We start from the raw sequence: 15,313 nt of genomic DNA on the forward strand, positions 1-15,313 counted from the left end.
CTCCACCAAATTGTAAATATTCACTATGATTTTGAATCATGTATTTCCATATTGTCGACATACAGAGATAGACAAATTTTTCAAAGAACTCCGAGATAATAATGTTTACATATGTATATACGTATATTAGATATTTTAACGTACAATTAATTTAGCAAATAGATATTTGCATGGAAATTAAGATAACTTCTTAAGTGTTTGGAACAATTAGTGCAAAAATAAAATTTCAAAATAATATCATCATCTGATTTGTTAATAATATTAATATTTTTTTCTTTCTTTTTTCTTTCCCATAATTACTATCATAATTATATTGCATAAAATATATATACATATATATACATATATATTATATATATACATATATAATTGATAGAAATTATATTAACGTAGCAATGAAATTATACATAATACATATATAAATACATATAATAATATAAATATAATAATACGAGTCGTTTTATAGTAATTATAATTTAAATTCTAATAATTTTAAATTATATTTTATCGAGTTTAGAAAAATTTAACGAAATATTAATTTAATTTAAAAATATTTATTCAAAATTCTGAGTATCAAAATGACGAGTATACTTTTATTCCTATAAATTTATATAATTGTAAAATATAGAAAATATGAAATATTTGAAAAAAAATCTAATATTTATAACAAAATTTTATTTTATATATAAAATAATTTTTAGTTTGATATTTTTTTATATTAAAAATTTTATTTTATGAACATGATTCATCATATAGAATGTGGAATATTATAATTTTAATTTTTAGAATTATTAGAATCTTTATTATAAAGATTTACACACAACTTGTTATTCAGGATAATATCATATTCTCAGATATCATTTTGTATAATGAGATCATTATGAAAGAACAGAGATTGTTATCGGTATATAAATTTATATTCTTAATTTGCCAGATAATTTTACTGCAACACGACAAACAAACGAGATATGTAAGGGTATAAAATATATGATGTGAAAGATTGTGTCAAGGTAATTTTGATTCGATTATACTTTCACACTATACTGATCAATTTTAAAGGATAACTTGAAACACGTTATCATTTATGTATTTTACAGTTCATAGTTATTTTAAATGTTTAATTTTCATTTTTATGGAATTTATATTTAATAATTATTAATGTATTATCATTAATTGCTTATGAAATATATATTATACTATATTATTCGAAAAAGATTTAACAAAATATTAGATTTTTATATATTCTTTATATAATTTGTAAATTAATGCAATTATATTTAATTAAAGAAATATACATTTACGAATATGCATCAATATTAATTAAAAAAATACTATATATATATAATTATTATGATTTTATATACAATTATATGATATTATGAATTATATAAATATATTTAAAATTAAACAAAACATTTTGAAATATAGAATATACTTTTTATAAGCATTAACAAAAATTATATAATATTTTGAATTTTATTCTCAATTATATTGAATAATATAATGGAATAATATTGAATATTTTGTTAAATAATCATATATTTAGTTAATTTTTTTAATGATAAACAAATTAATAAAAATACGATATTTATGATCGTTGTTCATTGCATAAAATTCAAGTATTATTATTCAATTTTTTATTATTTCCAATATTCATTCGATTGTAAAATTTTGCCAATTTGAGCTGATAATTTGAGATCTTTTTATCTAAAGCATCGTGATCACAATTCTTCGATCAACCTTGAATTATTTTTTCGCGTTTCTCTAAGAATCTAACAACTGTATACTTATATAATGTCCTATTCCGAACAGGATATTTACTTACATCCATACCTGTGAATCATACGCAAAGGCTTAATCTATAGTATTATTTCTATTTTTTTTTTTTTGCGGATTTTATTGTCATATAATATATATAATTATTCATTGCATTGTTTATCGTTACAATTCTCTTAGAATCTATATTTTTTATTACAATGAATTTTATTAAAATAAAGTAATTAATTTTAAAGTTCATTATAGTATAATATGATATATAAATAATATCATAAAAATAGATCATTTACGAAATATTTTAATAGAAATAAATATAAATAATATATTTAACAATATATTTAAACAATATATTTTAAACAAAATATAGTATGCGTAAAATAGAAGATTATCAATTATAGTTATAATATTATAAATAAAACAAGATAATTAAACAAAGAATAACATATATATATAATAGATATTATAATATATATTATAAAATAGATTCTTGTTTTCCTGCAATAGATGCATTCACCTTCATTTATTATTATTTTTATTTTCTAAAAAATCGTTAAAACAAACAGCAACGCCACTCCTATCTTTTGCATCACACACACATCTAATCCACAAGCTCTTATCTCTTTTTCTTTTTCTCGCATGCTTGCAATATCTCACTTTTTCATACATTTCATACGATCACTTACTCCTTATACATATTATTTATACATATTATTTTTTTATTTTTTTCATATATTTAATGTAGCAACGAAATTTTATTTCACATTTTTTTATCATAACATTCGTAAAATATTTGATTTTGTTCGTTTACAATTAATTCATTCGATTTCATCGAAGTATGTAGTTTTTTAAGTTTTCAAGACAAATTTTTTCATTTAGTTTTATTCTTCATGTGCTTTATTCTTGAATGTATATATAATTGTTCACAAATAATGTACATTATGCATTATATAAATATATATATTATATAAAAATATTTACAATGTTACCAGCTTCTCGAATTAACATTGTTGTTGCAACGTCCCAAGATCGAAGAATATTCTTATGTATGTATATTTACGGGACCATATTCTTAACAATAATTATCATTTAAATCTTTTTTTTAGATTCTTTTTTTTCTTCCATTTTGAATTTGTTCACATCATTTTCTTCCATATCATAGAATTTTTATTCTTAAATCTTTTCTTAATTTAGACTTTTCATAGTTTTTTTTATTCGCAATTTCTATAAGCTTTACAAATCATTTTATTTACATTTCTCTCTTAATATTTGATTGAAAAATCAACATTTTTCATTAATAAATTTCTATTAATTCTTATTTAAATTATATTATAATCTTATTTAAATAATAAATGTGTATCATTTACAAAATATGTTAATATTAATAAATTTTTAAATTAAAATAATTTTTTTGAAGATTTCCTTACTCATTTCTAATAAAATTTATATGAATCATTTTTATTTTTCTTTTTTTTATTTCATTTTCAACATTTAAAAGAACTCAATATTATCGTTCTTTATTATCTGCGAAGACAAGAAAGAATCAATTGTTAAATAAATCTGAAACGAAGATACGTGATACTTTTATTCAATATGTAACCAAAATATATATTACTCGAGCTTATTTTCTATTTGAAATTTAATCATGTCCTAGTCATTCTCTTTCGCATTGTTTTTAAATCGGTGTCAATGATCAATCGTTTTATTTCCATCGCCAATACATCATTTCCTGCCGCAATTATTTTTCCATTCATGAAATTAAATTTTTCTTCTGCAAGAAATTTATTTTTTTTATTTACGCTAACAATGAAATTGTATAAATATGATAACACTAAGCGATATTTTTAAATTAAAAAAAAAAATAATTATAATATATATAATATATAGTATACATCGTTCTTAGAAATTCGATTAAATATTCGATATTACTTAGAAACATTAATGTAAAATTCCGAACGTCACGCTTGACAACATCGGGAAAAATCAAGAATATAGGATGACACCAGCAGACCATGACGATATCTTCTCCTTTTCACTTATATAAGAATAACACTATTCCAAAAATGGATAGAGAAAAAGGAAAAATTCGAGATACTCTTAGAAAAAAATACAGATAGTAAACGCAACCACAGCCTTTTTTTTTTCATATAGTTGCCGTTATACTTTATTTCTTCACGCTCGATAAAATTCAATTTATTTCTTACACGAACTTAAAAATATCAAATATTATTAAAGTATTATTCGCAAGTGTATACGTATTATAAAAATTATTAAATTAAGGTTTCAAAAAGTTTGCATTTTCTTTCCCTTAATTTTATCAACGTACCTTTAATATCAATCACAGTGCCACCTGCTTCTCGAATAATTAATACTGCTGCCGCAATGTCCCAAGGTTGAAGACTGTCCATGTAAAGGCAATCTAATGCACCTTTTGCTACAAACGCTAAAGCCAATGCAGCTGATCCCATACTTCTAATTCTAAGTTCGTACAATTAACTAAATATTTGAATCGTTCAATTTATATATATTTTCGAGATATCGATAAAAAATTTTTGATACAATATATCGAATTCTGCACACGATGGATGAACTAAATTCAAAATTTAAAATTTTCTAAATTACGATGGATATAAAAATGTCTCAAATTCAATGCCGAACTTAAGGATTTATAAAAACATTTAATACATATATATCGTAAGGATAAAATAATTTTAAAAGTCCAAGTAACTCATAATTTTAGATCATCAAGGACTTTTACAAAGAGATAAGATTCATCACGTGAAGACATCCAAGACGGATATCACGAATAGGATAAAAAAAATTAACAACGTTGTATAGAATTTTCATGATAAAAATAATAGTATAAACAATATAAATAGTAGTAATAAATATAAATTAATATTCAAACTTATATACTCACCCTCGTACAGAATGAATCAAAGTTTCAAACCTTCCCCATCTGATATCTCGATTTTTCGAAGAAAAGCCAAGCGAGTATAATTCGACCTCTATCAAAGATTTTTTCATTTCTGTAATCGATAATACGAAGAATATTTAATTATATATTTACGTTATCGTTTGACGTTATTCGTTATCTTTTTTTTATTTTTACATCGAACGAACGATATATTATTCCAAAATAATTAAGCTTACCATCGTATCAAAAACTATTATTATATTTATACATAATCGATTTTAAATTATTTTAATCATTTTTCAATTCATTTTTATATTTAGAATTTTACTCGAATAACGAATTCTTTATATCAAGCCATATTAAGATGTTATTTTACCAGTAACATTAGAAGTTTTAATAGGTTTGTCGTTCAAATAAGCTCCTTGTCCTTTGATCGCAGTATATAATTCCGAATTGATCGGATTATATATAATTCCTATTACAATTTCTTTGTCAATTACCAAAGCGATGGAAATACAAGCGTTTGGAAACGAATTTATAAAATTGATCGTTCCATCTATAGGATCTATAATCCAAGTAGGTTTATCCGTTAATATTGGTTTTTCTTTAAAATTACTCGCAGTTTCCTCCGCCATGAATCTATTTTAAAAATATTGTCTTTACTTATAAATTCATTTATATCCTTAAAATCATAATTTACTTAATAATGTCGATGACTTACTCGTGATCCGGAAATTTTTCTTTCAAATTTTGTATGTATAGATTTTCGATTTTTTTATCATAATCCGTTACCAAGTCCAATTCATGATTCTTAAATTGTATAATTTTTTGTCCTTCGAAACCATACTTAAATATCTAAGGAAAATGCAAAACACGATTAAACGTATCCGATAAGTGTTGGTTCAAAGATAAGCAAAGATAAATCGTTCTTATACGATTACTTATTAAGTTTTCTTTATATTTATCGATCGATACCATTATATTTTAACAATTAATTTAATAATCCTTCCCGTTAAAATTATTTTTTTTATCGTTCATTAAGAAATATATATTTTAATATAATTTAATAAATTGATTTATTTAAATATTTATTAGACAGTTGAATTTTAAATATTTGATTTTTCGTTATAAATATAGAATATAAAAATAATAGTTTGTCGTGAAAAATATTTTTTTAATTATTATCAATGACATTATTAACACGTATATACATATTATGGACAATAACGTAACAAAATAAAATATAATAAAATAAAATAAAAAAATAAAATGATTTATAAATTTCATTCGATTTTTAAACATTTCGTCGAAATATACATGTTAAATCGATTTGAAAAAAAAAATTTCAATTTCGAACAAACAAACGTCACTTTCGCGTAAAATTTTTACAAATATATCGTTAATATTTTCTGAAAATTTCGTTATCATCGAAAAAATTTCATTAGAAAAAGTTACAGTTTTATTATGACTCACCTCTCCTGCTTTCAAGGTTAGTTCTTTGGCGAATTCAAAATAATTTTTGATATCTAATTCACTCAACATGATTGCCGATCCCGAGACTTTCGACAGAACGACTGATCGATTGAGCGCACAAATCGCGTGTTGAGATCCTCTTATCTTTATCATCGCGGAGATAAAAATCGCAAACGGTACACGAAATAACTTCTAATCTAAACAGAAAATATTTTCTATCCTCATGCATATCAATGTACGTAAATAAGTATATAAATATTCGCATACACATTTCATTCAAAATAATCTTAATTTTTTTAGATTTTTTTTTTTCATGCAAATTTGAGCATGCTTTCATCTTTTGTAACAATAAAATTCAATTTTATCGTTATACACGATTAATCTCTTTTCTATCTTCTTAATTACCGTTCCATTTTCTAAAACGGAAAAGTACTTCCGATTTATATAAAACTAAAAGATTTATATAAACTAAGTAAACTAACGATTTATATAAACTAAGTAAAAAAGTATTTCGACCAATAAAATTCTAGAACTATAAATGTTACAAAAAAAGCGTTGGATATTAAAAATTCTTTCCGTTTTATAGTTCTCGTAACGAAATTAATTATTTCTCTTCATCATTCAATGAACAATTGTAGTACGTATATAATATACGATATATACATATATTCTTTATATAGTACATTATATTATTTGTATGGTACATATTTTATAGTACATATCATTCTATTATATTACAAAGAATTTTATACATTTTTAAAAACAATGGCATTTCTACAATAATAAATAAAATAAACGTTCTCATGTTGCAGAATCAAAATAGTTCCGGCAATTAAAATTCCAGTTCTCATCAATATCTCGGAGGATTCGTTCAAGTCAAATAAAATCAATGAATATCACGAATAATATCACGAGTAATTAAATAACGTTGCATTCATAAATCGAATAAGTCGAACCAAGAGATTCAATCAAATCGATCATTCTCGTGCGTTCAGATGTTATTTATCTATCTAGCGTTGGACAAAAAGATTTAAATGTTTCGTAAATTTCTTAATGAAAGAGAAATAAAACTCGCATTATTCTAAATTATTTGTTTCAAGGACTCATCAAGGAAGTTTGGGAAACAAATATTTATTTTAAAACAATTACATCAATTACGTACAGTTTTTTTTATGTACAGCATACATCGATTGATTAAATTTATAAATATTTACGTTAATTATTTAAAAATTAACGTTCAATATATAGATAATCGACATGCCATTAATCGAATAACGATATTTCATAAAATTCGTTATAATATTCGTAAATATATATTAATATTTATTTCATTTTATTGTTTCATCAATCGTTATCATAGAGTTTTTTCATTTTTACAATAAATTTATAGGTATCGCATTTTAATATTTCTTCTTTTTTATTTATTTATTTATTTTCTTTTTTAAATTTAACGAATTAATTTTTATTTCATCGATAATATCTTTGACAATAATTTTTTTTTCGTTATTATTATAAATTTTTAAAATTGCATTATACGAATTATCTTATATATTATACAGTTTATACGGATTATAATATTTTATCATATCAACGTTCGAAGTTAAGGAGGAAGAAAGAAAGATAGAATTTTAATTTTTTTTTAAATTTTAAATTATTGTTTATAATTAACGTTATATTATCGTTGTTTAAAGCAAAGAGAAACGAAGAAAAAATAATAACGAGATAAACACGATAAACATCGAAACATTTTTTTATTCTTTATTTCTCTTTTTATCTTTTTTTTTCGGTCATCATAAATGTTTTCTTCTTCTCGAAAACGTATTTATACATTGTACGATTATTTTCCGTATTCAAGTTATTCGTTTTTCTCTTTTTTTAATTTTTATATTTTTAAGTTTATATTTTTAAACTTAATTAATAGCTAATACGATTAAGTGATATTTCGATTTTAATTTTTGATACACTAATATTTCAAATTTATAAGAGAAAAAGAAAAAAAATACGTAAATTGAAAATAAAATTAAATAAAAGGAATCGAACGATTCGAAATTTTTGTTTCATTTATCGATTTTAATTATTATATCCTCTTCCCCCTTTTCTTTAAATCTCATTTATCATTTAGAGGATTCTTTTTTTTATTTTAAGATTCGATTCGTTTCGTCCTTTATTTTATCCTCGTATTCTTCGAACGAATATTTGGTTTTCCCTTTCATCGATTCACGTATTCATAATTATTCTTACACTTTTATATTTATTTATTCAACGATCATTTACATTTCAATATTTTATGATATTATATAAAATCCCGATAAAATCTTTAATCGAGAAACAGAAAGGAACACGTCCGTTCCGCTCCGTGTTCGGAAAACGACTACGTTTAACCGATACGTATACAATAACAATCGACGCGATGTCGCGTCGCGATTTACGTTCCCTGTAACATTCGCTATAATATTCGTAAGATTATTAAATTTTATTTAATTTTATTAATTTATCAATCATTATCACGACGCTTCTTTTTTTTTTCGTTTTTACATTACCTTTCTAAATTTTTGAGTTTAATATTTTTCGTTTTTGGAATAGTTTAATTATTTTTTTTCATCATTAATTTATCAGATTTATAAAAAGATTCAACAATATTTTGTCCTTATCTTTTCTTTTATTTCAAGTTTTTAATGATTTTTTTTTAATTATCTTTCGAATTATCAGTATCGTAAATCTTTAATTTAATTAAAATTTAGTTATGCTTTTTTTTGAAACATTTTTGACGAATTTATCTTTTTTTCTTTCTCTTATTATTATTTGCTGCGCTTTAATAGTTTTAACGATAATAAATAATTTTAATTACTATAATTCTTCTTTTTTTGATAATTTCATTCGTATTTTTGATTTTTATCGGAACAATTTCGAATGATTTTTTCTCTTTTTTTCTTAATAGAAAAATTTTTACGGTATTGGCACACATACGAAAAAAAAGAAAAAAATAAAAAATAGGATGAAAATTAAATTTCTTAGAAGAGACATACATCGAAAAATAGATGGAATTTGAAATCCGAATGAAACAGGAACAGATCAAATGACATACGATGCAAATTTTCGATTCCATTTACATAGTATGAAATTTTTTTTTTAAAATATTTTTTTTTTTATGATCGAACGAAAATGGAAAACGATCCGGAAAGATGAAAGAAAATCGAAATTAAAAAAAAAAAAAAAAATCGCAAAAAATACTCTCAAGTACCTTAAATAGCCAAAAATTAAAGCTTTTCGTCAGAGGGGCTGTGGCTAAGTCGGAACGCTGCTTCTTCCGCACGCGAAAGACTCGGGTTCGAGAACTCGCTTTCTCGATTCGAGTTTTTTCGCGAGCGACGGACAACTTCTAAACTTGCCACGAGGGAATGACCCTCGGTGTCTTTCTCCCGCTACGGACTTGGGAAGTCACTCTCCGGTCTAGGGGGTTTTTCACCCAGGAGACCACTCTCTCCGGTCCGGGGGGTGTCCCCCGGGCTGGACACGAATTTTGGAGGAGGCACCGGCGGAGGTTAGAAGGGGAGGGCTATATATCTGGGTCTCTCTTACCGGCTTTTGCTCCCGGGTACGGGAAACGAGGCTGTGGCCTCTTTCGCAGCGAGACATTAGCTCAATGGCGCGTAAAGATATCGAGTGTCGAGCGTGTCGGCACGGGATCAAAGAAGTAGAAGCGAAAAGAAGAAAAGAAAAGGATCGAAAGAAAGAACAGAGATAGGGATAAATTTATTTCTTCCAGAAGGAAGAAGAAGGAAGATACGTAATTTTAAACGCAGCATAATTTCGACAATCATCGAAAATTATTTATTCATACGTGTATATAAATAACGTAGACATACTTTTTCGTCCCATAATATCTTTAGTTTTCGTTAATACCGTCTCAGGATATTGTTTTGGGAGAGTACCAATTTAAAAAAGAAGGTACGTTCGACGCGGTAATAACGAAATAACGCGACAATTAAATATATTCGGCAATAATCGGACGTATCTCGGAATAATTATCGAAATCGTAATCGAGATAACGGAGAGAACGGAAATGATCGAAAGGGAAACGAAGGAAAGGAATTACACGCGAATAATATCGATGGATCGACGGTTGCTAGAATTTGGATGGATTGTCGGTTAGAGAACGGATTATTGAAGGTAGAGAAGGTTGGGTTAGGTTGGTTGGGTTTTAGTTAGGAAAGGAAAAGATAGGCGAATCCAGGAGAGGCCAGGCCAGGCCAGGCCGGCCAGGAGGCCGGGAAGGCCAGGCCAGGCCAGGCCAGGCCAGGCCAGGCCAGGCCAGGCCAGGCTAGGCCAGGCCAGGCCAGGCCAGGCCAGGCCAGGCCAGGCCAGGCCAGGCCAGGCCAGGCCAGGCCAGGCCAGGCCAGGCCAGGCCAGGCCAGGCCAGGCCAGGCCAGGCCAGGCCAGGCCAGGCCAGGCCAGGCCAGGCCAGGCCAGGCCAGGCCAGGCCAGGCCAGGCCAGGCCAGGCCAGGCCAGGCCAGGCCAGGCCAGGCCAGGCCAGGCCAGGCCAGGCCAGGCCAGGCCAGGCCAGGCCAGGCCAGGCCAGGCCAGGCCAGGCCAGGCCAGGCCAGGCCAGGCCAGGCCAGGCCAGGCCAGGCCAGGCCAGGCCAGGCCAGGCCAGGCCAGGCCAGGCCAGGCCAGGCCAGGCCAGGCCAGGCCAGGCCAGGCCAGGCCAGGCCAGGCCAGGCCAGGCCAGGCCAGGCCAGGCCAGGCCAGGCCAGGCCAGGCCAGGCCAGGCCAGGCCAGGCCAGGCCAGGCCAGGCCAGGCCAGGCCAGGCCAGGCCAGGCCAGGCCAGGCCAGGCCAGGCCAGGCCAGGCCAGGCCAGGCCAGGCCAGGCCAGGCCAGGCCAGGCCAGGCCAGGCCAGGCCAGGCCAGGCCAGGCCAGGCCAGGCCAGGCCAGGCCAGGCCAGGCCAGGCCAGGCCAGGCCAGGCCAGGCCAGGCCAGGCCAGGCCAGGCCAGGCCAGGCCAGGCCAGGCCAGGCCAGGCCAGGCCAGGCCAGGCCAGGCCAGGCCAGGCCAGGCCAGGCCAGGCCAGGCCAGGCCAGGCCAGGCCAGGCCAGGCCAGGCCAGGCCAGGCCAGGCCAGGCCAGGCCAGGCCAGGCCAGGCCAGGCCAGGCCAGGCCAGGCCAGGCCAGGCCAGGCCAGGCCAGGCCAGGCCAGGCCAGGCCAGGCCAGGCCAGGCCAGGCCAGGCCAGGCCAGGCCAGGCCAGGCCAGGCCAGGCCAGGCCAGGCCAGGCCAGGCCAGGCCAGGCCAGGCCAGGCCAGGCCAGGCCAGGCCAGGCCAGGCCAGGCCAGGCCAGGCCAGGCCAGGCCAGGCCAGGCCAGGCCAGGCCAGGCCAGGCCAGGCCAGGCCAGGCCAGGCCAGGCCAGGCCAGGCCAGGCCAGGCCAGGCCAGGCCAGGCCAGGCCAGGCCAGGCCAGGCCAGGCCAGGCCAGGCCAGGCCAGGCCAGGCCAGGCCAGGCCAGGCCAGGCCAGGCCAGGCCAGGCCAGGCCAGGCCAGGCCAGGCCAGGCCAGGCCAGGCCAGGCCAGGCCAGGCCAGGCCAGGCCAGGCCAGGCCAGGCCAGGCCAGGCCAGGCCAGGCCAGGCCAGGCCAGGCCAGGCCAGGCCAGGCCAGGCCAGGCCAGGCCAGGCCAGGCCAGGCCAGGCCAGGCCAGGCCAGGCCAGGCCAGGCCAGGCCAGGCCAGGCCAGGCCAGGCCAGGCCAGGCCAGGCCAGGCCAGGCCAGGCCAGGCCAGGCCAGGCCAGGCCAGGCCAGGCCAGGCCAGGCCAGGCCAGGCCAGGCCAGGCCAGCCAGGCCAGGCCAGGCCAGGCCAGGCCAGGCCAGGCCAGGCCAGGCCAGGCCAGGCCAGGCCAGGCCAGGCCAGGCCAGGCCAGGCCAGGCCAGGCCAGGCCAGGCCAGGCCAGGCCAGGCCAGGCCAGGCCAGGCCAGGCCAGGCCAGGCCAGGCCAGGCCAGGCCAGGCCAGGCCAGGCCAGGCCAGGCCAGGCCAGGCCAGGCCAGGCCAGGCCAGGCCAGGCCAGGCCAGGCCAGGCCAGGCCAGGCCAGGCCAGGCCAGGCCAGGCCAGGCCAGGCCAGGCCAGGCCAGGCCAGGCCAGGCCAGGCCAGGCCAGGCCAGGCCAGGCCAGGCCAGGCCAGGCCAGGCCAGGCCAGGCCAGGCCAGGCCAGGCCAGGCCAGGCCAGGCCAGGCCAGGCCAGGCCAGGCCAGGCCAGGCCAGGCCAGGCCAGGCCAGGCCAGGCCAGGCCAGGCCAGGCCAGGCCAGGCCAGGCCAGGCCAGGCCAGGCCAGGCCAGGCCAGGCCAGGCCAGGCCAGGCCAGGCCAGGCCAGGCCAGGCCAGGCCAGGCCAGGCCAGGCCAGGCCAGGCCAGGCCAGGCCAGGCCAGGCCAGGCCAGGCCAGGCCAGGCCAGGCCAGGCCAGGCCAGGCCAGGCCAGGCCAGGCCAGGCCAGGCCAGGCCAGGCCAGGCCAGGCCAGGCCAGGCCAGGCCAGGCCAGGCCAGGCCAGGCCAGGCCAGGCCAGGCCAGGCCAGGCCAGGCCAGGCCAGGCCAGGCCAGGCCAGGCCAGGCCAGGCCAGGCCAGGCCAGGCCAGGCCAGGCCAGGCCAGGCCAGGCCAGGCCAGGCCAGGCCAGGCCAGGCCAGGCCAGGCCAGGCCAGGCCAGGCCAGGCCAGGCCAGGCCAGGCCAGGCCAGGCCAGGCCAGGCCAGGCCAGGCCAGGCCAGGCCAGGCCAGGCCAGGCCAGGCCAGGCCAGGCCAGGCCAGGCCAGGCCAGGCCAGGCCAGGCCAGGCCAGGCCAGGCCAGGCCAGGCCAGGCCAGGCCAGGCCAGGCCAGGCCAGGCCAGGCCAGGCCAGGCCAGGCCAGGCCAGGCCAGGCCAGGCCAGGCCAGGCCAGGCCAGGCCAGGCCAGGCCAGGCCAGGCCAGGCCAGGCCAGGCCAGGCCAGGCCAGGCCAGGCCAGGCCAGGCCAGGCCAGGCCAGGCCAGGCCAGGCCAGGCCAGGCCAGGCCAGGCCAGGCCAGGCCAGGCCAGGCCAGGCCAGGCCAGGCCAGGCCAGGCCAGGCCAGGCCAGGCCAGGCCAGGCCAGGCCAGGCCAGGCCAGGCCAGGCCAGGCCAGGCCAGGCCAGGCCAGGCCAGGCCAGGCCAGGCCAGGCCAGGCCAGGCCAGGCCAGGCCAGGCCAGGCCAGGCCAGGCCAGGCCAGGCCAGGCCAGGCCAGGCCAGGCCAGGCCAGGCCAGGCCAGGCCAGGCCAGGCCAGGCCAGGCCAGGCCAGGCCAGGCCAGGCCAGGCCAGGCCAGGCCAGGCCAGGCCAGGCCAGGCCAGGCCAGGCCAGGCCAGGCCAGGCCAGGCCAGGCCAGGCCAGGCCAGGCCAGGCCAGGCCAGGCCAGGCCAGGCCAGGCCAGGCCAGGCCAGGCCAGGCCAGGCCAGGCCAGGCCAGGCCAGGCCAGGCCAGGCCAGGCCAGGCCAGGCCAGGCCAGGCCAGGCCAGGCCAGGCCAGGCCAGGCCAGGCCAGGCCAGGCCAGGCCAGGCCAGGCCAGGCCAGGCCAGGCCAGGCCAGGCCAGGCCAGGCCAGGCCAGGCCAGGCCAGGCCAGGCCAGGCCAGGCCAGGCCAGGCCAGGCCAGGCCAGGCCAGGCCAGGCCAGGCCAGGCCAGGCCAGGCCAGGCCAGGCCAGGCCAGGCCAGGCCAGGCCAGGCCAGGCCAGGCCAGGCCAGGCCAGGCCAGGCCAGGCCAGGCCAGGCCAGGCCAGGCCAGGCCAGGCCAGGCCAGGCCAGGCCAGGCCAGGCCAGGCCAGGCCAGGCCAGGCCAGGCCAGGCCAGGCCAGGCCAGGCCAGGCCAGGCCAGGCCAGGCCAGGCCAGGCCAGGCCAGGCCAGGCCAGGCCAGGCCAGGCCAGGCCAGGCCAGGCCAGGCCAGGCCAGGCCAGGCCAGGCCAGGCCAGGCCAGGCCAGGCCAGGCCAGGCCAGCCAGGCCAGGCCAGGCCAGGCCAGGCCAGGCCAGGCCAGGCCAGGCCAGGCCAGGCCAGGCCAGGCCAGGCCAGGCCAGGCCAGGCCAGGCCAGGCCAGGCCAGGCCAGGCCAGGCCAGGCCAGGCCAGGCCAGGCCAGGCCAGGCCAGGCCAGGCCAGGCCAGGCCAGGCCAGGCCAGGCCAGGCCAGGCCAGGCCAGGCCAGGCCAGGCCAGGCCAGGCCAGGCCAGGCCAGGCCAGGCCAGGCCAGGCCAGGCCAGGCCAGGCCAGGCCAGGCCAGGCCAGGCCAGGCCAGGCCAGGCCAGGCCAGGCCAGGCCAGGCCAGGCCAGGCCAGGCCAGGCCAGGCCAGGCCAGGCCAGGCCAGGCCAGGCCAGGCCAGGCCAGGCCAGGCCAGGCCAGGCCAGGCCAGGCCAGGCCAGGCCAGGCCAGGCCAGGCCAGGCCAGGCCAGGCCAGGCCAGGCCAGGCCAGGCCAGGCCAGGCCAGGCCAGGCCAGGCCAGGCCAGGCCAGGCCAGGCCAGGCCAGGCCAGGCCAGGCCAGGCCAGGCCAGGCCAGGCCAGGCCAGGCCAGGCCAGGCCAGGCCAGGCCAGGCCAGGCCAGGCCAGGCCAGGCCAGGCCAGGCCAGGCCAGGCCAGGCCAGGCCAGGCCAGGCCCAGGCCAGGCCAGGCCAGGCCAGGCCAGGCCAGGCCAGGCCAGGCCAGGCCAGGCCAGGCCAGGCCAGGCCAGGCCAGGCCAGGCCAGGCCAGGCCAGGCCAGGCCAGGCCAGGCCAGGCCAGGCCAGGCCAGGCCAGGCCAGGCCAGGCCAGGCCAGGCCAGGCCAGGCCAGGCCAGGCCAGGCCAGGCCAGGCCAGGCCAGGCCAGGCCAGGCCAGGCCAGGCCAGGCCAGGCCAGGCCAGGCCAGGCCAGGCCAGGCCAGGCCAGGCCAGGCCAGGCCAGGCCAGGCCAGGCCAGGCCAGGCCAGGCCAGGCCAGGCCAGGCCAGGCCAGGCCAGGCCAGGCCAGGCCAGGCCAGGCCAGGCCAGGCCAGGCCAGGCCAGGCCAGGCCAGGCCAGGCCAGGCCAGGCCAGGCCAGGCCAGGCCAGGCCAGGCCAGGCCAGGCCAGGCCAGGCCAGGCCAGGCCAGGCCAGGCCAGGCCAGGCCAGGCCAGGCCAGGCCAGGCCAGGCCAGG

The 15,313-nt window shown here is 42.3% G+C and overlaps 1 protein-coding gene across 1 annotated transcript; it reads right to left on the reverse strand.

The window, feature by feature from the left end:
* Positions 1-3,397: 3,397 nt before the first annotated feature.
* LOC107996241 (uncharacterized) lies at positions 3,398-6,363 on the reverse strand. The gene is made up of 6 exons (XM_017054201.3): positions 6,164-6,363; positions 5,412-5,545; positions 5,067-5,329; positions 4,694-4,802; positions 4,100-4,251; positions 3,398-3,544 (listed from the first exon to the last, which is right to left on the reverse strand). Exons 1-6 carry the CDS (start codon positions 6,314-6,316, stop codon positions 3,417-3,419), a joined length of 939 nt encoding a protein of 312 aa, XP_016909690.2. The 5' UTR covers positions 6,317-6,363; the 3' UTR covers positions 3,398-3,416.
* Between the last annotated feature and the right edge of the window lie 8,950 nt (positions 6,364-15,313).

The sequence above is a fragment of the Apis cerana genome, linkage group LG6 (genome assembly GCF_029169275.1).
Source record: "Apis cerana isolate GH-2021 linkage group LG6, AcerK_1.0, whole genome shotgun sequence".
NCBI lineage: Eukaryota > Metazoa > Arthropoda > Insecta > Hymenoptera > Apidae > Apis > Apis cerana.